This window comes from Hesperophylax consimilis, chromosome 4, assembly GCF_061612785.1.
Source record: "Hesperophylax consimilis isolate HC1 chromosome 4, BYU_Hcon_1.0, whole genome shotgun sequence".
In the NCBI taxonomy this organism is placed as follows: domain Eukaryota; kingdom Metazoa; phylum Arthropoda; class Insecta; order Trichoptera; family Limnephilidae; genus Hesperophylax; species Hesperophylax consimilis.
The window spans coordinates 30,757,621-30,781,338 of NC_142839.1; the positions used below are offsets into that span (position 1 = coordinate 30,757,621).

The 23,718-nt window shown below is 33.8% G+C and overlaps 1 protein-coding gene across 8 annotated transcripts in view; it reads left to right on the forward strand.

Moving 5' to 3' along the window:
- The window catches only part of LOC149424522 (dual specificity calcium/calmodulin-dependent 3',5'-cyclic nucleotide phosphodiesterase 1A-like), a 618,560-nt gene that overhangs the window by 546,184 nt on the left and 48,658 nt on the right, over positions 1-23,718 (forward strand). For 5 of the 8 annotated variants that reach the window (XM_089651657.1, XM_089651656.1, XM_089651659.1 and 2 more), the window contains 2 exons: positions 5,069-5,209; positions 11,736-11,876. In XM_089651657.1, coding sequence (XP_089507783.1) covers positions 5,069-5,209; positions 11,736-11,876 — 282 coding nt within the window. The remainder of the gene's footprint in view (positions 1-5,068; positions 5,210-11,735; positions 11,877-23,718) is intronic. The other 3 variants (XM_089651660.1, XM_089651661.1, XM_089651664.1) reach the window with 1 other exon arrangement.

The following is a 23,718-nucleotide window of genomic DNA, read 5'->3' on the forward strand; positions in this document are numbered from 1 at the left end:
GCAGCTTCCTTTTTGAGGTCTGAAGGCATGGATGAAAAGAAAAGTCTTTTTGTTGTGTACTTTGAGGAAAATATGCTGGGATAGATCACATATGTGGCTTTGCTTCTTCCACATTTCTTGAAAACAATCTCACGTTTGTATGTGTAGTGAACATTATCGACAAGTCAATTTCCTCACTAGCCACTGACACTAGAGCATAAGAGGCAAAAGTGACAGCTGTAGTGATGATGTGCCTGTCAGCATCTTCCTCTGCCTGCAATATTCGAATTTTATGGTTGAAACGAGTTTTGTTTTTGTTATTTGACAAGATATTCTCTTGAGAAACCTGAGCCATGATTTTTTCATCAAAGATTATTTCCGGAGATGAGTGTGATTTGGCTCTGCAAAAACCCTCAGATCTTTTCATACCCTTTGTACAAAATCTGTTGGAAATCCATCGATAAATACTGCCATGGTTGAGCCGTAATGAGCAGTGACATACTGGGTGTGCCTATCAGCTATTGAACCAAATGATGAGTTCAAATAAAATTATCAATTTTGAAAAGCTGTGTTTTGGAAATTATTGGGTTTACAGACACGTTTCTAAGCTCCAATTGTAGAAAATTTTGTCTTCTTTGAAAATTTACTTCTTCTTCTTTATGTGCCGTATCAGGTCCCCCCGACGTTGGCGATCACTCTTGAAAATGTCTCTTTGTCTTGCGCTGCCCGGAATAGCTCCTCCACACTTCTAATGCCGGTCCACTCTCGTATATTTCGCAGCCAAGACATTTGTCTCCTACCAGGCCCTCTGCGACCCTCTATCTTGCCTTTCAATATTAACTGGAGCAAGTGATACTTCTCCCCTCGAAGTACATGACCCATATATGAAATTTTCCTGAAAATTTACTAAAGAGTTATAATCTAAAACAAATTCTTCGGGGATAAAATTTCCAAAAACTGAAACAGGTAGAAAATTTTGAGGTTTTTTAGATTTTTGACAATGTTGCATTCGGCGCTCGAGGTTGGTAACTTGGATTATTTATTAGGCCAACATCATAAACGATTCATTAAAAAATTGGCATCATCATATCACATGATCTTTTACCTTGTAATGTTGAGGTAAAACAAATATCCACATGTTTCTAACACAAACACAAGAGCCTCATCCCTTTATGATGGGAAAAAGCTTTCACTATTGTTTTTTTGAAAAATTTAAATTTAAATAAAAATTTATATTTAAATTTAATAAAAATAAAAGTATATATTTTTTTATTTAAATTTAAAAACATAGTCTTTTCCCAAATAATGATACCAACTGTGTTTCACACAGCTAAAATCTTCCTTCTGAATTATAAACTATCATCTTTTCAAAAATCTCCTATCTTCTATTTGGTTCCATGATAACTCAACACAGTGACAATTCAACACACTTTTAAAAAGTGATATAAAGTCATTAGAAACGATGAATTTTTTTTTGATTTAACCTAACCTAACCTAACCTAACCTACAAAGCCCAGTTAGTAAAGTTTTTGTTTAATCACTTTCCATGACTTTATATAACTTTTTAAAAATGTGATGAATTATCATTGTGCTGATTTATCCGGTTACCCTTCTATTTTTAGGCAAAACTGGTTGCAAACTTATGAGTATTTTTCTCACATTACATTCAAAATGAAATATGAAAATGTTTGCGTAGGAATAAAAAAATCACGTCGTGAATAGAGATGAAATTATATACATTCGATATCGCCCACAACATTTTATAAAATAAACATTCTGATTTTGACAGGAAAGTATGAAACTACTATTTTTTTATTTTTAAATAGACCAGGTAAATTTTTTGCTGGCTTAAAATACTTTTTCACATCCCACGTTCCTCAACTTTAAAGAAAAGAGGAAAAAAAATATATCTCTAAAGCTGAAAATGTATGCGGAAAGGGGGTAATGTTGAGTCATGTGACATGTTTTAACTTATGAGCTTATCTCAGCACAGGGGATTGGCATAAATTTCACGATCACAACCTTTCAAAAAATATAGGCTACAACAGGATCTAACATGCGAACACAGACATATTATTCTGATTAAAACCTTTAAAAAAATTTGCGTTCAAATGTTAATTATCAAAAACCTGTTTCAAAATATATTAACTAAATATTACTAAAGGACATATTATAAAGGACCCTTTCTTTGGGTATAACCGATAATAATTTATTTTTGCTAGACTTTGTTTCTATTACATGTAAATACATTGTGGACACTCTTTTTGCAACCATAACTGCTGTTTACTGATTTAAATTCTATCTAAAAATGCATTTAATGTTTCAAATTTTATTATGTTTGTTGGAATTTGACATCATTGAAAAAAATCGCTTGGTATAAAAGGGTAACTTTTTTTACCTAACTAAGATTTATCTGAGTTTTTCTTAGTTTTGATTGGAAAAATTTGAATGTAACTAAATTGGTTGACAGTGAACCAGTTATTCGTTGATATTTATACATTAAATAATAAACAACCTATTACCAAAATACTTTTCAAAGAAAATTATGAAAAACGTGCAGTGAAATTCGGCTACTAAAAAGGGAGATACACAAAATGTGCTGCCAGGAACCATATAACGTACACGTGAGTGGTTTTTTTTATGACCTAAACTAATTGATAACATTTTTAAACTTCGATGCCCAACTGACTAAAATAAAATCAACAAATAAATAAAATCAACTTGTTACCCGTGTAAATACTTCTTTTAATTCGCCCAATAATTAAATACTTGGCGAATTACAAGAAGAAATAAAATTAAAAGAAAACCCAAACAATTTTTTTACTTAATTTACAAAAATATGTGATTGATTTATTTTGAAAAGTGTTTTTTTTTAATAATACATGTATCAAGATTTAAAATACCACATGTAAATATAAAAATAAATAAGAGTCATAATAGAACGAATCGGACTAGAGTTAAATTTTAGTTGTATGTAGTAAATTACTAAAAATAATACAATCTTTTAATTTATTTAGATTTTACATATTCAATCATTACATATTTAATTAACGCATACCAAAAATTAAATTACAATAAGATTATAAATTGAAATAAAAGAACTTTATCATCGCTATTACCTGTGGAAAGAAGGTAGCTACGTAAAAATTTAAAATTGTGTAATTTCGGTGACTTTTATGGAAGAAAGAATTATTTTCATTTTGTGTTTTTGAATTACTGAATAAAAGGAAATATTAGCTTTATTAATTTTATTTAATGTCGCCAGTTTAAAAGCAAGGTAAATCTAGCAGAAGATATCTGACTAGAAATTTACTTACTAAAAGGTTTTTTTTAAAAAAGATTTTATATTTATATCTGGCACATATATTTATAGATGGCTTTGCTTAAGAAATTTCCATCTTATTTTTTTTTGTGCGGGATATAAAAAAAAACACAAAATAATATATAAGCTGGTACTCAAAAGATTTTGCGTAATTCCGGGAACATGTCACAGCTGGTATAATATTTTTAAAATCTGCGTTTGTCACTTTTACTCTCTCTCTCCCATAAAATTTATTTGTATTTTTGAAAATCTTAGCTCAAAAGCAAAATATTTATTTGCGTGAAATAACACAAATAGATCTGGTGAGTTAAAGCGTATATCGGCATGAAATATGCACAACTTTTCTGTTTGTAAATTCTAAGAAAAAACTTTTTATATGCTGGAGTTTTGGTTCTATATTTTTCAATTGTTGAACACTCGGGTGACGCTGGGTAATAAAGTTAGGTATTCTTTAATCGATTTAATTTTGATTGTTAAATTGTTCGTAAAATTCGAAAAAAATCGTCCTTAATTCGTATCTATCTATGCGCAGCAGGGGAAAAATAAGCTTTAAAGCAATATTTGTTAGCACCAAAAACTAAAAACAACACGTTTCAATAACGTGCTGGTTTTTATTTGGAATTATTTGACTGCAAACAATATTATTTGCTTTTATGAGCGCGATATGGACACGAATTCCTACTATCATAACACCATAATGTGATATGAGATTCGAGGAACTCCAACGCAGGGACGTTTGTGTGAGAGTTATTTGGAATTATGGCTACTAATTTTAGATTTACAACCATGTCTGATGTGTTTGTTTAGTCTGCCATGTTTTACAATATAATATCTCTCATACGAATATCGTAGTAAAATCCTTTAATGGGAGCCATCAACAAACCCTTTTTCAATAATTTCGGCCATAAATATCAATATATGTGTGGAAACTCATGTAACTCTATGATAGATTTTAGCTGGAATATCAAAAACTTGCGTCAAATGAAAATTTTGTCAGAGTACATATTCCAAAAAGAGAAAAGCTACGCCAAACATCAGTGGAGTAATAGCATATTTTCCGGTCCCAAACAAGCATGCGAACCAGGCTCAGCTCATTGTGCACGTACCCATGCATCTAGATGGGGATGCACGAATGTTATGAACAGTAAATATTATGATAAATGTTTTTTATCTTCGCACTTGTTAACATTATAATTGTACGGGTTTTCTATTAATGAATTACAGAAAGTTGTTACAAGGCATTTTTGCACAAATTCAGTTTTGACATAAATGCTGTTTCTCAAATGAGAGTTCGGTTTTTCTTTCCTCATTTCATAAATAAAAAATTGAGATAACTTTCAAAAGCAGAAGAGTTAAGCGGTAGTCGATTAACTTTTCTGCTTTCGAAATCGCTTAGCCATCTACATTTGTTAAATAATAACGAGAACTTCGTATTCAATCATCTTTCAAACTTGGCATTTTTCGTAATATGGCACAAGTGCCCTTTTACTCTTGGAATGACGAAAAACAATAATAAATTATACCTCATCATTGCCCTGGACACAGACGGCTGCCCGATTGCCCAAACGATAGTTGCGCAACTGCTAATCATGGATTATGTCAGATCTAAAGTATGTCATTTGTATTCTGGAAAATCGAACCTGCAACCTATACAGTGTATTATTTTATTTATTCGTTTGTGTTTGCTTATTCATACAAATACATCAACTAACTTTACTAACATTCGAGTGGAAGCTTTTGTACTAGAAGCACAATAGGCTTTGTTAGTCCGATACTCCTTTGACCTTTCAGACTCTGGACGACTGGTCTTTCGACGTATTCGCCCTCAGCGAGGCAGCCAACAGTCAACCGGTCAAGTTCCTGGGATACGACCTACTCAACCGCTATGGAATCATACACAAATTCAAGGTAATGATAAATACAAATTCTTTAAAATACATATTCCTGTATTTCCTTTCAATAGCAATCCAAACCAAGACAGACTTTGACTTTATTATTTTTTTTTATGGATGGATCTTTTTATATCCAACTATTTATTCAGCCTTACTAATAAACGTGGTGAAAAGTTTATACAAGTGATAAACAACCATGTGGGTGAAAACTTTACCAATAAAAAACTTACATAAAATTGTTCAATGTTCATCTGTTGTGTAAACTATTAATAATAATAAATTCTCATCGAATATTGGAATTTCTGGAATGAATTTTGTAATTTTCTATATATATATCTTCATGTTAAAGGTATCGTAGAATAAATACCATTTTAGAAACTAGATAAAATTAGTTTTAATTTTGTGTTTTACGCATTATATATTCAAAAATTGCAATGTTTTAATTTCAAACATGAAAAAAGTTGAAACAAAAGCTACTACATTTTCAAAATTAAAAATATATTCCTTTTATTAAAAAAAATTCAAGTAAGCTGTCACTCCACTGTTTATTTTTTCACACAAATGATAATTATAATAAGAATTTCCAAAGAATAAACATAAAAATCTGATATTTTGAAAATTTTTTTTGCGTTTATTTCTTGAATTTGTATTTACCTACACATTTTCACGGAAGTGTTATTAAATTCACGCGGTAAAATTCAATTAAAAATAGTTTGCCAAAATAACATCACTTTTTCCGATAATATGAAAATAAACACCACGGATATAGAAAAGTTTAAAAAGACATCAAATTATGGCTAACTAAACATGAAGATGAGGAAATCATTAAATTTATGAAGTAACCTCAACGCAACCTACAGACAACAAACATAAATAATTTTTGCTTAATTTATATTATATTTTGTGGGAACCAACAAATAAGAAGATGAGGAAATCATGATCAACACACATACAACAACCTACAGTCCGCCTCGGAACAGGAATACCTAGTGAGGAGGACTGAGATCAAACTACATCACTTTATATTTTCATTTCACTTAATATTGTATCTTTTTTACTTTACTTTATATTGCCGTTTACTTTATATTGCCGACTTTATTAGTAGATTGAAACTATCGAAAAATAACACAAATAATATTAAATATAATGAATTACAATAATTAGTAGTGAACTGGTCATTAGAATAGAACTTATTAACAATACGTGATTTGATTCACCCATCACAAATCAAAACTTAAATTTTGCCGGGAATTTCACGCGCATAGCGCGTGCGTAAGTCTGCCAAAATTCAATGTTGCCAGTTCTTTCGCAGCGCAGTTAAAGACATGTTTACTAGTAATGAAGTCTTCATTCAATGTGTAACTAAAATACCGTTTAAAGGTGTGGAAATGTTTTTTATTGGTAAGGTTGTGTTTGATGTTTAATTTTCCTGAATTTTTGTTTATTTATGTTCTTATATGTATGATATTATGGTTAGATTTAATGAAAGCTGATTTTTTCCTGGAACAGTTAATTACTAAAGACCAACAATACAGATATGATATTGTGATTTTATCAAGTGAAAATGAAATTTCTGCCTTAAGGCAACCAATTCTATGGAGCTCTACAGTAATAATAACACTTTTAACTGAAACATATATTTCGTTATATTTTTTCGAATTCTTCAGTGAGTAAACATTTGCAGCAAAGGAAAATCATCAAAGAGAAAATATTCTGTAGTCAAGTGGAATATTTTCACTCCTTTCGCAGTTCCTATTAAAGCTAACAAATAAATTAAATGCATTTAATGTTTTCTTTTGATACCAGTTAACTGAGTAATTGGCGAACATGCACAGAGCATTTTATATTCAATTACTAGTTACTGAGAAAAATAATTAGTAATTTTATGTTCAAAGTTAAAAATATATTGCGTCCCTTAAAATAAGTAAAATGAAAATTGGAAATACTTCTCGAATTCGGTTCAAACTTAACTAGTTATCTATGTTCAGCGATTTCTTAATGTTTTGTAGTTAAATTTTTAAGATAAAAGTTAATAAATATTCTAGTTAATTAGTTGGTTAAGTTGGTAATAAATCAGTTAAAAGATTGCCTCCGTCAGGCAAATCCAAGTCATGTATTCCCGAAGAAAAGATTTTTGAATATCAACTCTTAGATCACTGACGTCTGCAGATATTCTTAGGTAAATGTAACCAAAGCGCAGATCAGATCCTATATAGGGAGTTTGAGTTTTAAAGTATCCCTAAGGCTTGGAATAGTCTCCCACATGAACAAAGATTGATGAAAGAATCAAGAACATAAATCTGAGCAAAACTCACCTCTTCAGAAAGTCGTGTTCATAAATTTAAATTAATAGAAATTAAAGGTTTATTTCAAATGTAACCTAAATTAAATGCAATAAAATAGTCAGTTCTTTTTATATTCCGTGTCATTTTCATTTATTTTACAGTTTTTAATTTTAATTCGGTTTATTCTGGAAAGCTTAAACTTTTGGCAGTACATTAAGCATTATGGTATATTTAATTAAACCACATTCAAATAAACAGAACGAGTAAGCAGTACCAAGGTTATTTTATCGATACTTACCACTTATTTTAAGGCCTTAACAATAACCACAAAAAAGTTTTTATTTTCAAAAAATTACTTGAAAAAAACGAATTCAATTGAAGCTCACGGAAGTTCCAATTTCACCGTATATTCCCGGTTCCCAGGAAAGATACTTCAAAAAAGCTTTTATAACGAACTTAGAAATAGAAGAGCTGGCTTTCATTATTGGTTGTTGGTGTGATTCCATGCTGAAGAAAATTTGAAAAATTATCGCGCAAGAAAGGCCAACAGTAATTTAGTCGACGTTGGCCAAATCCAAAGATATTAGAAGAACGAGATGTGCTATGCGCAGTTCGTACTGAGTGGAATTGTTTTGCCGAGTGTCGCCGGTTTTGTTCACCAATACTACTGCACACCTTCGCTTACGCTAAGGCATCGCTAAGGTATCCGCACTAATACATAGAACAGATTTCTGTGCGTACACGTCCCGATACCGTTCAAAGTACCCTAATTAGGTAGTACTCCGGCTACGGTCCGGCGGCCAACATAGCATATCTCGTTCTTCTAATATCTTTGGCCAAATCGAAAAAAATACAAATATTATTTGAAATATTGCGGAATTTGCACCACAAACCGCACAAATATACCTAACGACTTGTTTAAATTTTAGTAAGAGTTTTATTTTTTCTATTTTTTACCAATTTACGTGAAATTTAAAAACCAAAACAATTTACATACTATTCTTTACTGAAAATCTGCAACCAAAAAGATGAATTGGTACTAAACATTTTTTCTGTTGCCAGGATTAATTTTAGCACAATAGGTTATAACACGTAGGTTCTAATTATTAATAACAACTGGGGAATTATTATTTTTTTAATGATAAACTAATGTTTATAAGACAAGGTTTTATGCATAGCAAAAGGATAATAAATAATAAAAAGCAATAATTAGTCGCCTGAAATATCAATACAAATTGAAAATATCTCCCGATTAAAAATAAATGCCGCCAACGGAAATTGAACCCGTGCCTTCTGATGTCCGGTCAGGTGCTCTGAAACCGCCAAACAATTCAATATGTACTAGTATCTCAATAAACAATTACTGCTTATTATATTTTTTCCACCTGTAAACAACCGACATTATTTTTGTAGGAAAGGCTTTGTTAGTGCTAAATTTCTCACTAGATGACGTATTATATCTTCATTTGTCGGTGCATATATGGTACATGTAGAATTATTTTTATCGTAATTACAAAGCCTTTCCTACAAAATAATATTAATTGTTCACAGGTGAAAAAATGTAATACGCACTAATTTTTGATTGAAGTACTGGTTCATATTAAATTATTTTGCGTGTTGGAAATAAACCGACATAGCTCAGTGATTTCAGAGCATCTGACCGGACATCAGAAGGCACGGGTTCAATTCCCGTTGGCGACATTTATTTTTACTCGGGACATATATTCAATTTGTATTGATATTTCAGGCGACTAATTATTGCTTATAATTATTTGTTAACTCGGGAATTGTTGGAGTATGGAAGTACTCAAAATTAATATCGACAACTTCATAGTAAAGGTTTAATACTCTTATTAATTTCGCAAAGCGCCTTTCTCCTACCCCTAATAATCCACCACTCGAAACTTCTTCTCTTGGTTTGTTGAATAAATTTTTGATTTCTTGTGATTTTCACCAACAGGATAAAGCAAAGTTCAAACGTAATATAGGTCAAATAATAATACATCACATCTTCTTGCGATTTTTTATAGAATTTGACGATTCAGATGTACGCAGTTATTGATTTTCATAACATTTATATGTACACAGTTATTTATTTTCATATAAAGTGGAAAAACAATTCGAACAACTTATAAAGGTTTTTAATCAAATAAATTGTTTTAAAATGTAATTCCACCACACATTAACTTCATCAAAAGTAGAAATAAAATCTCCAGAATTATATTTAACTGGAACGGATACAAAAATATCGCTGTTCGTCCGTAAAGATTATTTGTAATTAACTACAAAAAATATGAGTTAAAAACTATATGCTAACTTCGAATTGGTACTTGATCTTTTATTAAATTTCAAAATATTTTTTTTCGTATGCTCTGCCAGATAATAATAAATATGATAGAAGCCATACCGTAACAGGTTTTCCTACAAACATTCGTTTTCACATTTCGCCGAACGTAATATTAATTTGTATTGTTGGCATGTCTTTCAATAATATGTATTTATTTACAATAGTATTGGTTTGTTTAACATTAATTGAAATGATCTGCAAACAACTTATATTATACGTAAAACAGCTTTGACGAAGTTTTATTTATTGTTTGAGCATACGTCCGTGTAAAATTTACTTTATCCAAACGAGCCAGGGTAAATTAATAACCGGATATTATTATTTCTATTGGTAACTACTTTTTTAATCTGTATCTGGGTAGAATATGATGGTACTGAAAGGTTGTTCGATATATCGTCTTAAAAAATGGAGATATTGTAGCCCTCAACCCCCGAAAAACGGTCAAAACAATGTCTTTGTTATTTCAGTTTTCTGTACCCGCCTCACTCAACAAAGTCTGTTCTGAGTCAGGTAAATGGTAGATTTTTTCAAATAATGCTTTAAATGTGAAAAAAGATTTATTTTGATGGTCTGACGATTTAAAGAGCGTCAATCGAAGACCAAAGAAGCTACATATTATGCATGCAAGACGAATGAATGTCAGGAAGTCTAAACATAAATATGGCGGGATGATGTAGAGGAAAATAACGGATCCTTAAGTATAGGGAATAGGGAGGAGATACCGGGAGACCAGCAGAAATTAAGGCGTTTTCTAGAGGCAGTCAGGACTCTTCGAGGGCTGTAACGTTGATGATGTTATCTGAAGAGAACGAGTATTTGAAGGGGATTCTGTTAAATCTGTATGCCAGAAGAATGATTTTTTTTATTTAACGGTTTTAGCATTTTAAAAAATTCTGCAAGGAATATAGTCATATTTAATAAGCAGTCGTGAATAATAACTTTGTAGCAGAACTTATTTTATTTTAAAAAAAAACTTTTTTTAAATAATAATATATATATCACTTGAAACATAAACTTTTTAAACCAATTAGTAATGGAATTTTTCAAAACAAACGAATATTATTTTTTATAAGCAATAATTGTTCGCCTGAAACGATCATCAAAAAAAACATTAATTTATCAAAAAAATAATAAACGAATATTACTTAATGAAACAATAAATGAGAATAATGAAAATTTTCATTAGAAGTGAAAGTGTTCAACGCCTACCACTAAAAATAGTAGTGTTTTTATTTACAATTTCACTGATGAAAATCTATGTACGGTTTCTTTCACAAAAGATGAACAATTCATAAACTTTTTAAGTTGATTTTCAAGTTCTGTGAAGGTTCTATTCAAGTTCTATTATATCATTATTGACCAGCTGCTTCACAAAACTGAAAGAGTAACACAACTTGTATAGAACCTCCACAGAACTTGAAAATCAACATTGAAATTTTCTAAATTGTTCAATTTCTGTAAAACAACCCGTCCTAAATATTAAATTATGATTTGAAGCTTAAGTCTAGCACCTAAGTTGTTGATTTATAACGTTTCAAATAACGTGCTAACTCATGTATGATAAATGAATATTTAGGATGAAGCATTAACCTTTGACCTCTAAAATATTATTATCACTTCCTCCCTACTGCGACTCACGTTTGAAGTTTTGATCCTATTCTCAGTGAAGATTAAACTTAGCAGAGCTTAGTAAAAGGGAAAAATATAATTTCTGCAGATTGTTGTGAACTTATATCCATTTTATTCAAAGAACTTTATGTTAAAATTACGTTTCATGCTGACAGAAATTTTCACAGAATTGGATATACTTGTCGAGTTATTAAGGAAATTTTATTTATGGATATAGACATCCAAATAATAATATAATATTTCTATGTATTTACCTTTATTATTGCTTGTTTGTTATCCAGGTACCTCCATCCACCTTGGAGACGTTCCTCACCAGAATAGAGGAAGGCTATTGCCGCCACAAGAACCCTTACCACAACAACCTTCATGCGGCGGACGTGGCGCAAACTGTTCATTACATGCTCTGCCAGACAGGACTGATGGTGAGATATTATTTACTCCTACCCTTCCTGTACTCCTGGTAGCAAATTTTGATTATTCGTTCAAGAACACCATGTAGTGTAAGCGTGGTGATAATTACTTGTTCCGAAACATCATGTATCTTAAGTATGGTGATAATTACTTTGTTCCGTAACAACATGTATCTTGAGCATTGTGACTATTTGGAAACATCTTGTAGCGTCGGTGGTTATTATGTTGGGTTCGTAAACATCGTGTTAAAATGTTGTTTCTTAGGAACCCTGTAGCTAAGTAGGGGTGAGAATATTTGCTGTGAACACGCTGTAGCTTTCAGCCTTCGAGTGACGGTAATCGTTAAGCTTAGAAGGACACAAATGAAGATTAAAATTATGTTTTTACCTAAAAATATACTCAAAAATTAGTTTAGTGTTTTAGTCTGCATTTAAATTAAAAACTACTATCGTTTTAATAGTATTATTTTATAGCGCAAACCCGAGAGAAATTAGTGGATATTATAATGATTTTTTTTTATCCATTGTCTTTCAAAAACAAATGTTACCATTAACAAATTGACGAATTAGAGAGATCATATAAATGATGACCGGATAAATCATCAAAATGTTAATTCATCACATCTTTAAAAAGTTATATAAAGTCATGGAAAGTGATGAAAAAAAAACTGGGTTAAGTAACTTAGGTTAGGTTAGGTTAGGTTAGATTAAAAATTTATTTTTTTCATCGTTTTTAATGACTTTTTATAATTTTTCAAAAGTGTGTTGAATAGTCACTGTGTTAAGTTAGCATGGAACCCATATAAATATAGCAATATCAAGAGTAATAGAAGATAAAATTGTATCTGTAAATCATGCAATTGCAGTGTATTTAATAAATTGTCCTTTGCGTGTGGAGTCGTAAGCGTAAATTTTATATTTAAATTGTGTTTATCTGAATTGGCCTGCCAGGTAAATCTGTCAAAAATTTAAACAAAAGAAATACACATTTCAGATATAGAAATATTATTTTTTAGCAAAAAAAAATAGCATAATTATGTTTAGGTACATTTTTTTCGCTTGTCTCAATCACTTCTGGACACACTGACCCCTAGATTCCTACCCAACCCTTTTTTCTACCTTTTTTCTACCCAGAACTTCTTCGCCTTACTTTCCTAAAAATACCCCCTACACATAATCCCCAAAGATGACATATATGAGGAAAATTAATTCCCTTTAGGGCCTTCTGTGTGAAGCTAATGTAAAATTTTTTTAAAAATGATACTTTAATTCAAAGAAAACTGGTGTTCATTACTCTTCAATATTTCGCATTACGCATTACATTACACGCATTACATCTCAGACCGCCGAAATTAGTATGTTTGGCTGCCGTAAATATTTTATTTTGTCTTTAATGTGAACTCTTTCCTTGTAGGTATCATTTTCCAAGGTATTTATCATCTTAATATGAAGAATTTTGAGTTTTAGATAAGTTTCTAAGCATGTTTTCAAACAATATTTCTATTTCTCATGATTAAAATGACGTTGCTCTTTAAGTAAACTAAATAAGCTAGGCAATTTTTCTGGCGTCCAAATTCAACAATCAAAGATTTTAAAGTTTTAGCACACGGATTATCTGATTAATGGCTACGTTCAAACAACGCCCGTACAATTCCACTGAACCGCTCTCAACTAAATAAGGGCAAAATAAAGTGCATGCAATCAATTGTGATTATGATTGCGTATTCGGGCTTTCCCATCAATATTCAAGTATTCATTAGCTTACTTTGGAGAGGCTCAGTAAGTTGGGTGGGCCCCATGTCGACGGAGTTTATCGTAACTACGATTCCTTCAAACTACAGGGTTTTCCAATAAGAGGTGTTATTTTGATATTTTTCCCGTAAAAGATCAATGGTTTCGTTGCTTGTGTGGCACGTAGTCTTGTTGAAAGTAAACGTTTTCCAGATCAATACCATCCACTTTAAGCTACAGCAGCAATATTCTCGGCTGTTCTTGAGCGACATGCACGGGTTTTATTCTTCACATCACTAAGTTGTCCCAGCAGCTCGAATTTTTCCACCAATTTCTGTATTGCGCCGACAAGGTGCTTCACGACGACCCAAAAATGTTCGAGTTTTACGAACCGTCTCGGCCAAATTTTCACCATTTTTACTGGCTTCAATGCTTTGTTAAAGCGTGTATCGTTCCATTTTTATTAATGGCGTAGTTTCTACTTGTCAAATGTCAAAAAATGACAGCTTCAAAAGTAGCACCTACCGAAATAGCGGGCTATTCAAAATAACACCTCTTATAGGAAAACCCTATATAACACACACGGACACGCCCACATTCTTCCATTGGTTTATATCTTCGATGTTTTGTAACCTCGCTCACTGAATAATAAAAGGTTCTAATAACTTTAGAAGAATCTAGAAAATGGCGTAGGCATTAGATTACACCGGGATGCATAAAAATCTCGAACAACATGTTATTGAAGCTCTTCGAAAATATGACTCGTAATGCAATTATCTTGTCTGACGTTTTTAGCCTTGGCTGAAAGAACGGGGAACAGAAGAGCTGAGATGCTACAGAAATCGCACATATACTTTTTTGTGTTAATATATACTTTAATATAAAAATCATTTAACATAATTATTTTATAAAATTTAAATCATGTTAGTATATTTGCACTGTTTAATTGTAATAATCTTTTTTAAATAAACATATTTAAATTTCGATTTTGTTTTCATCAACGCGTGAATGAATACATATCTTTGAGGTGGAAGTTAAGTCACTTCCCGACAACCGATCGATCTAAAACTCCTTAGATAGACTTGTTGTTGATGACAAAGCATTCTATAAACTTTTGGTGGCAATAACGCATACACACACGGATATATACGCCTTTTATTGGAATTACAGCAGTTAATATACGAAATAAATGTCGGTGCTACTTAACCGAAAATTGGCTCAGTTGTTAGAGTTTTTGACTCCATTCCCGTGAGAGGAAGGTTATCTGATACAATGAAAAATTGAAAATATACGTGTTTGTATAATAATCAGATGAGAGTTTGAAGAAATTCCACAGTATTTTCGAAAAATAAATTAAAAAATTTCATAACCTCGAATGTTTAAAAAAGTTGATTCGACTAAAATTCCAAACAAAAAATGCCTTTTAATTTCTATAACTCCAGTTCACCGACATACGGCTTACGTATAAGCATAAAGCATACGAAATCATGACTACTCCTTGGCAACTTTTATTTTTTTCTCATAAACTTTGCATGTTTCAGTAATAGAGGTTACAGCGGAGCTCTTAGCGACACGACCATAATATCATATCAAAAAGTAAAATAAAAATAAATATTATACAACCAAAATATATTTTTATTTTCGCACGTTCAGAGGCAGTAAAACTCCTACGTCATAATGCAACTGTTATTCTAAAGTCATTATTTTATTATAAAACATATAAAGGTCATAATGTAACTGTTATAAAATAACAATACTAGCAGTGATTATGATGTGATCAGCATAACAAAGAGATGGCTTGTAGATTCTACATAAGATGGCGAGCTTTTTGACTCAAGGTACAATGTATTCCGACGCGACAGACGCATCGATGGTATAACTTGGCTGTCAAAAAGGAAATCAACGCAATTTGTAAACTCATGGTGTTCTACTGATGAGGACATATGGGTGACTCTTCGTATCTCACGTGCAACTGGATTTACTAACGTTCACATTTTTTTTACCTATCTGTCCAAATGCTTTAATTTCAATGCTCAAATCACCACTTTTCAAACGATTTAGGTATTAAGCTTTTGAATAGACCTGATGATAAGTTTTGTATCTTGGGAGACTTTAACCTACCCGATATTAGCTGTATTCTTCCTGTGGGTGAATTTCACCTTATTCCTTGCAATTACACTTCCACAATAAGCTCTACATTTATCGATAATATAAATTACTGTAACCTGCACCAATACAATGAATAGGTCAGGAAGAAATCTTAATCTTGTTCTGTGAAATTTCCTGGTACGCGTTATTCCTACAAACGATCCACTGGTTCCTGATGATGCTCACCATCGCTGTCACCATGTATCACTATCGCTGCGGAATTCACTGAACTTCCGCTTATAAAGGAAAACCCAATCAATCGGCCTTCATTCCACAAGGCTAATTATGACCACATAAGAGACAGTCTGGCACAAGCAGATTGGAATATCCTTAACTTATCTGATTCCGTTAATCCTGCAGTATCTAATTTTTACAATATTATCAATAGTCTGATCTCGGACAAGGTTCCATTGAGGTGTCTTGACGAAAATTCCTACCCCCCATGATATAGCTCATCGTTAATAAAACTAATTTGTAAAAAAAAACAAATTCACGGACTATATATTACCTTTAAGAACCTCTCCGGTTACACTATTTTTTCAAGGCGACGAACCAGACATAAAAAATGGCAAAAAGTGTGACGAAGACTTTATCGATAACGCTGAAGAGAATATCGCCAAAGATCCCAAGTTCATTCGTATCATATGTAAAATAGTAAAAAAAACTATCATCCTCTATTCCTAGCGTTTTAAATCTTAAGGATTAAACAGTAGAGGGTGGCCAGACGGTCTGTGATTTGTTTGCGCATTATTTTCATTTCGTCTACGAACCGGCCGACTCTCTGGGGACTTGCTACGACGACTCCGTAGTTGAATAGTTTTGTGCGGTGGGATCAGTTTCAAAAAAGGCTCGATTCTAACGAAGGAAAATAGACTAGATGGTATCTCACCACTGTTCATTACCGAGTGCGCAAATCATTTATCACTTCCGCTGTCAATATTGTTCAATGTATAGCTCAAGACTGGTATATTTCCAGATAAATGGATAAGAGCCTACATCAAACCAATCCATAAATCGGGAACTAATTGTGAATCAAATAACTATAGACCTATTTCGAAGCTATGCATTTTCTCAAAGGTGTTCGAAAACATAGTCTATGACCAGTTATTCGCTGTCGTAAAGAATTTGATCAACGAATTTCAGCATGAATTCTTTGCAGGTCGCTCTGTTTCTACAAATTCCATAATATTTACAAATTTCTTATCTGCCTGCATGGATAAACGTGTACAATTTGATGTAGTTTATACCGATTATAGTAAGGCCTTTGACAAGATCAACCACAACGTTCTGCTTAGAAAAATTGTTAATCATGGTATTCATGGAGATCTCCTTCGTTGTATATCTTCATTCGTAACGAATAGGCTTTCACGATTCGTGGATTTTCCTCCATCTGGAAAATTATTATTTCCGGTGTGTTTCAGGGGTCCATTTTGGGTCCCCTGCTTTTCTCTATCTATATAAATGATATTACGATATGATTTACTCAAATTTTACTATTTGCTGATTATATGAAGATATACCTTCCTATAAGCTCCCCCGACTGCTGTTTGTATCTGCAAGCAGATCTTGACCGACTGACTGATTACTGTCTCAGAAATAAGCTTTTTATATATCAAAATGTTGCGATGTCACATTCACATGTAACCTTGTGAAAATACCTCATTATTACGCCATTTATGGAACGCTACTAAAAATAATGATTATTTACGCAATCTTGGGGTTATTTTGGATTCTAAGCTCACCTTTGAGAAACACGTTGATCATATGAAGCAACCAAAAGTCTAGGCTTTGTATTTAGAACATGGAAATTCTTCAACAACACTAAACTTTTCTGGTTTTCTGTAATTCACGTGTTCATCTACACCTGGAATTCTGTTCACAGTTTATATTAACAGGTAAGAAAGAGTTCAGAAGCGAATTCTAAAATTCCTCAATTTTAAATCATTCAACATATACAACTCTTACAACTGTGTTGACTCGACCTCCTAATTCTCCTAACTCGCTTGAATGAGGTTTTTATACCTCTTTCTCTCCAGCGTTCAGTTCGCTTTTGCAAAATGATATCGTGCTGAGCCTAGCTAACTCTGAATATCCCCCGCCCCTGTGATATTGCACACAGTAAAATAAGGCCTTCGCTTTGGGGTTGATCTACAATAAATCCCTTAACTTCACGTTGTGTGATTTGTTAATTCGAAGCCCACCGTTATGGGGTGGTAGGTATTTAATTTCTCCTTTCCATGGTAACTCCCGGTTCTTTTTAGCCAAAGTGTGGGGAAAACGTCCATCGACCCTCAGCGAGTTCTACAAGAAACGAGTACGTGTCTCACCTAACTTTCGAATACTGGACCCTATTGCTAATTGACCTAGTAGTTTCTATCATATCTCTACAATTTCCTTGTATCCCCGTCCTTACCTAATGTCCCCGTGTTTATAAATTCTAGATTGTGACATAGGACCGTACCCCCCTCCCCCCCCCCCTTTGTGTACGTGCTATTAAACCCTTCGTTGAATGGGGTGTTGTTTCCGCATAAGTACTGGGACTCCCTCGTCGACCTCTGTAATGGTGTACTGAAACTAGATAGATGGATTTAGCTGTGGTTAGTAAACTTTGGGTGTTGCGAATGGAAGTGGAAACGAGAGAGAAAAGGAGATGGGAACGGATTGAATGAAGAGAAAAACTGGGTCGGCACCTCACTGCCCCAAATGAAATGGTCGCTATTCTTCCAAATGCACAACCCCAAGAACCAATACGTGTCTGGCTTTCCCCGAGGTCTGGTCTAACTTCTTCTTATAGTCGCCCTGACACCTCCGGACCGCTCACGTCAGAGGGAGAGGTAATGCACCTGTTGGAATATCCCAAATCACCCCGCCCCGCTTCCTCCGACGGACTACGTTACTGACTGTAAAAGGGGGATTTCATTGCATCCCTTGTCATGATGCTAAACGCGTGCATGTTTCAAGTAGGTTTGTTCTGGTGGGGCTTTCAACGTCCACTAGCCGCCAGGCCTACTATCCACCTCACGAAGGCTGCTGCAAAGGATCTCGAGGGATTTCCAGTCGAGTTGCATCAACCTCCGGGTAAACCCCGCTTTAGTATGTGTTCGTCCTCCGATTTTGAACCCTCGTTCATCACGCCGACGTCCCCTCCACGCGATTTTGAAAGACTTGGAGCCCGTTCAATTAAACGCCTTCGCAGCGAACCAAGGCCCAAACATTCCAACTTGACATTAATTTTCATACTGCCTCTCGTGTCCTCTCACCCGACCCGGCTCCGCGAAAAGGGATGACCTTCCGAACTCTTCGTGATTCTCCATACAACGTTGACGCCCCGAAATCGCGTGATGAGGAAAGTAGAAAATCTTCTGAGCCGAGGAAGTTGTGTGCTTTCCCAAGACAGCTTACGGACAACATACTCCAACGGCGAGTTCTAAGCCGAGGCCAAAGGTATTTAGGAATTTGTTAGTGAACATATAAGGTTATACAAATATTATTAATTTTATTTTTTTATTTGTTTTGAGCATGAGTTGGTTGCAGCTAGTCGCTTCCATGTTGATTTGAGGTGCCTCTGCGCGGCTGCCAACTCGGTAGAATGTACTACTTTTGTCGTCAGACACGATCGTCAAGTGATTTATGGGGGTCCCTTTTCTTCCTTTTGGGCCGTGCGTCGACACTAACTGCTTACAAATAAGTAGGTCATTGGCCTCGTGCTAAACACAGCTGTTAGAAGCAAGCAAACAGTTCTAAATGTGATATTATCTTATCAATACCGCAGCCCTGTCCGAGCTGCTGGTTGCAGCCCCTTCTTCGTCGCAATTTTAACGTTCTGGAAATATATATTCATGCAAGATCACTTACCCAAAATCGTAATATTACCAGTCCAGTCGGGATATCGACGACATGTACATTAATCCACGTCCAGGAACTCATGAGGTAGGAATGGGTAAAAGCCCCTAAACCATTAAGGGTTCGTATTAAATTCGAAACCGATTTTCTATGTCACCCGTCTACTCGCCAGTAGAAACTATAACCATATTGAATCTAATTTTTCTAGCTAAAATCCCTACTTCCATACGCCGCCCCGTGGATAGCACATAAATTACCGGATACTAGATTTCAGAATGTTTAAGCGTTTTTTCTTTCAATAGAAGGTCTCTTCCTTTTCTAACTGTAAATTGATAGTTGACATGCATAGGTATTTGTTGGCCTCCACTGTACCTAGTCTAGATGTCTCTCCCTATCGACTATCCCAGAGTATCTAAGTAAGTATTTGCCGAGATCTACCCTGTTTTTATTTCCCGTAAGCAACTCTCGAAGGTTATTAGCTAGTCTTTCGTTACCCCTTTGAGTATGAGCGTGTAAAACACGGGAGTAACTTCAGCCGTGTTTCATTGCGAACTATCGATAATTTGTACAGCGCCGATCTCCTATGGAGGGTCACCGACCCCCTCCCCCTCCCTAGAACCTTTCATATATTATTTGCCACGTTCACTTCGATTTTTTCACTAAATTATTATATCGTGTAAACCGTTAAAATCCTTCCCGTGCTCGCAAGGAAAAACACTGTCTCTTCAATTTCACAATAAGTTTGGAACTTTGACTTAGCCGTTTTCGTCTGGTCATTTGATAATTATTATGGTTCTCTATTTTTTCCTCCTCTAATGGCACGCGCGTTATTATTAAACATTACTGCAGTCGAGTTTCATCGTTTTATATTAGTCTAAACCGAGAGACTCCAACCCGTGAATTTAGTATTGTCTAATTATGAGTCTACCCTTTATTTCTTTTTGGTTGAACCTAATTAAATTTTAAAACACTTCAATTATTCCAATTTATATTAAAACCACAACTTCACTATATTTAAAACTCTATCAGTTTAGTTTAAATATAGCACACAAAACTGTCGCGACGTAAAGTTCTCGAAGACCGACTCCAACCAAGTTAAAACGAAAAAGCCCTGATTTCCTCCAAACAACACTATTTAATAATGTTTTTTTTTCGAATAAATCGACCTAAAATTTGTGCGACTTTCGCCTTTATGAATTCGAGGTTTCACTTCCCGTTAAGTTTAGAATTGCATAATCCCGTTTCTGGGTTTTTGGTTCTCGCCTCCCGATTTGAGGTAGACACCTACCAACCTGTCAAGGCGGGTGCAGGCGCGTACTCGGTGACCTGACTTTCGGGCGCCCTCCCGTAAATGATTTTCGGCGATGTAGATTATTGCGCAAAATTATTTGATTATTTTTCCTCGTACACGTGTTGTGTCTGTAATATTGGTTGATTTCCGGCCTATAGACTAGGTGTAGCTCATTTCTATATCGTTGTTTTTGAAATCTTTCCGAGAAATTCGCTATTGATATCGATAATATAATCGATAAATTATCCCAACTACCGGAAGTCTTTCACCCATTATGTCCAGCGCTTGCGCATACAGTATCCTTCCTTGTGTGCTGCCTTCTAGCATTTGATTGGTGTCTACACGATCCGTGGGTGATCCCAGGACACATATACCTTCCCCTCGGTGATGACATACGTAGGCATTCGTTCCAAAATTTGATCCGACACGTTTTTGTAATTTCGCCTACCTGTTTTGACTCTTTTCGTGATATCCGCCGCATATCTTCTGGTAATCTTTCGTAACCCAACGCTGTCCACTACCCGAGTCGTTGAAACCCCTTCCATCATGAGCTAAACTACTTTTCGGGTTTCTTTTCGATTTCCGGTCCTTTCTTTTCGGCGATCTACGCCCAGTACATCCCTGTTTTTACAGTTTTTTGCGTCTAGTTTTAGCCCAACCCATATACTCTTTTCTCGCTTCATCTAGGAATTTCAATATATTATCCTCGTAACTTTGTTTACGCGCAAAAAAGGTCGTAAAATTTTGATCGTTAATCAAAGACTTCGTGACCCATTAACTTTTATGTCTTTTCTTAATTACCCAACTTGCATCTCCCCCGTGTTAATATAATTAGGCAATTTCGGCCAAACATCCTATCTTAAGTTAAAATTCGTGTCCATTGTCACCACTTGAAATAGCACTCAGAACTTCAGCGAACGTAAACAATTCTCTCTATGAGGATCACCTCGTAATATGTCTTATGGACCAAAACATTCTAAAACACCATCTTCTTTCACCAAACCGTCACCCCCTTTTTTCGTTATCGATGGTTGGGTATCGCTTCGTTTCTGCCTTAGAATGCAAATTTATCGTCGTTTTACAAGTGCCTTTGCACGCATCGTGAGACCGGATCCCAAGGTTAGCTCAACAGTAAATCAACCTAGAGTGTTTCGTGTCTTTAGACCGCCCTTAGTCTCCGTGATTGGCGAAAAATTATTTAATTGATTTTGGGAATGGTCTGATTCGTTGAAACCCAACGCGCCCCTTTTCAATTATTACGTGGTTAACACCTATTACCGACGTAGGTTTCTATAATAAAGCTTCTAGGATGTCCCAAAGATGTCCATAGTCTGTTCGTTTCTCCCTATTCTCTGAACGTATTTTAATTTATATAAAAAAAAATTCTTTACGTTCTCTTACCCCAAACAGGTCCATTACACAACTAAATAGAGAAACGTTTTTGAATTACTTAACTACTCATTGGGAGGCTTGTCGCAGATCAGATGATCCTTTACAAAATTATTAACTCAAAAGTTGACTGTCCGGAATCGGTAAACAAAATAAATTTCCACGCACCGCTTCGATCTAGCAGATAGAAAACCCCTTTTGATTCTATCCTACCAGCCATACTATATGGACAAATGCAGCACCAACTCCCATCAAAACGAATTTATGAACAGAACCTGCAATTGGTACAACAAAAAACTTGCAAATATAGACATACAAGCTGACATATTCACTGCTAGTTACTATCGTTACAGAAATTCATTATATCACATTTAAGGTGTAAATAGCACACAATTATGATAATTAAATTAAATTTACCTTTATTTATCTTTAAATTGCTAATTTATTTATTTTTTATTTCAGTTGCGCGGTAACATTCCCTCATTCCTTTCCTCCCCGATCCCGCTCCAACACCAAAACCTGTTTCCCACTCTATCCATCCTGTATACTTATAAACACATATATATTCTTCTGTAATGCATTGTACAGGTTTATTACGTTTGCTCTATTTCTATTTTTATATTTTTTTGTACTTGTTACTTAGTTCATCTTTTAAATTTGTTACTTTGTTCTGATTATTATACTTTAGTCTACATTCACTAAATACTTAATTTTATATTCCCAATTAAACCATATGGGATCATTTATAATTGGTATGTTTCTTTTCCTTCCTCCTCCGTATATTAAATTAATATTTAGACTGTTTATATTCCTTAAAATAAATAAAGTATAAAACTCCTAGGTCATGATGTAACTGTTATTTGAAAGTCATTATTTTATTATAAAAGAACAATATAAAACTCCTAGATCATAATTTAACTGTTATTCTAAATTCATTATTTCATTATAAAAGAACAATATTTAACTCCTAGGTCATAATTTAACTGTTATTCTAAAGTCATTATTTTATTATAAAATTCCTAGGTCATATTGTAACTGTAATTCTAAAGTATTTATTTTATTATAAAAGAGCCGTATAAAAATTATGCCAAAACAAAATATTTTTACTTTCAGATGTTTTAGAGGTTTCAAAATCTCTACATCGCAATATGGTCACAATGTAACGGTTTTTTTATCCCCTTAAAACAAAAATCGCTGCTGCTGGTTCCCATGGTAAATATTTTATCTGTCACGCATGGTTTTACCACATTCCCATATAAAAAGTACAGTGTGTCAAGAAATAGTAGCTAAAAATAGAGGGCGCTGTGATAATTTAAATGTGAATTGTTTTAGCTTAGGAGTCCGGGTGACGGTAGTTTTAAGGTACAAAAGTTAAATTATTTGTATGGAGAAAATAATATTTTTCTCAATCGAATTTCTAAAAGAGGATATTTATTTTTTTTACTTCCACCA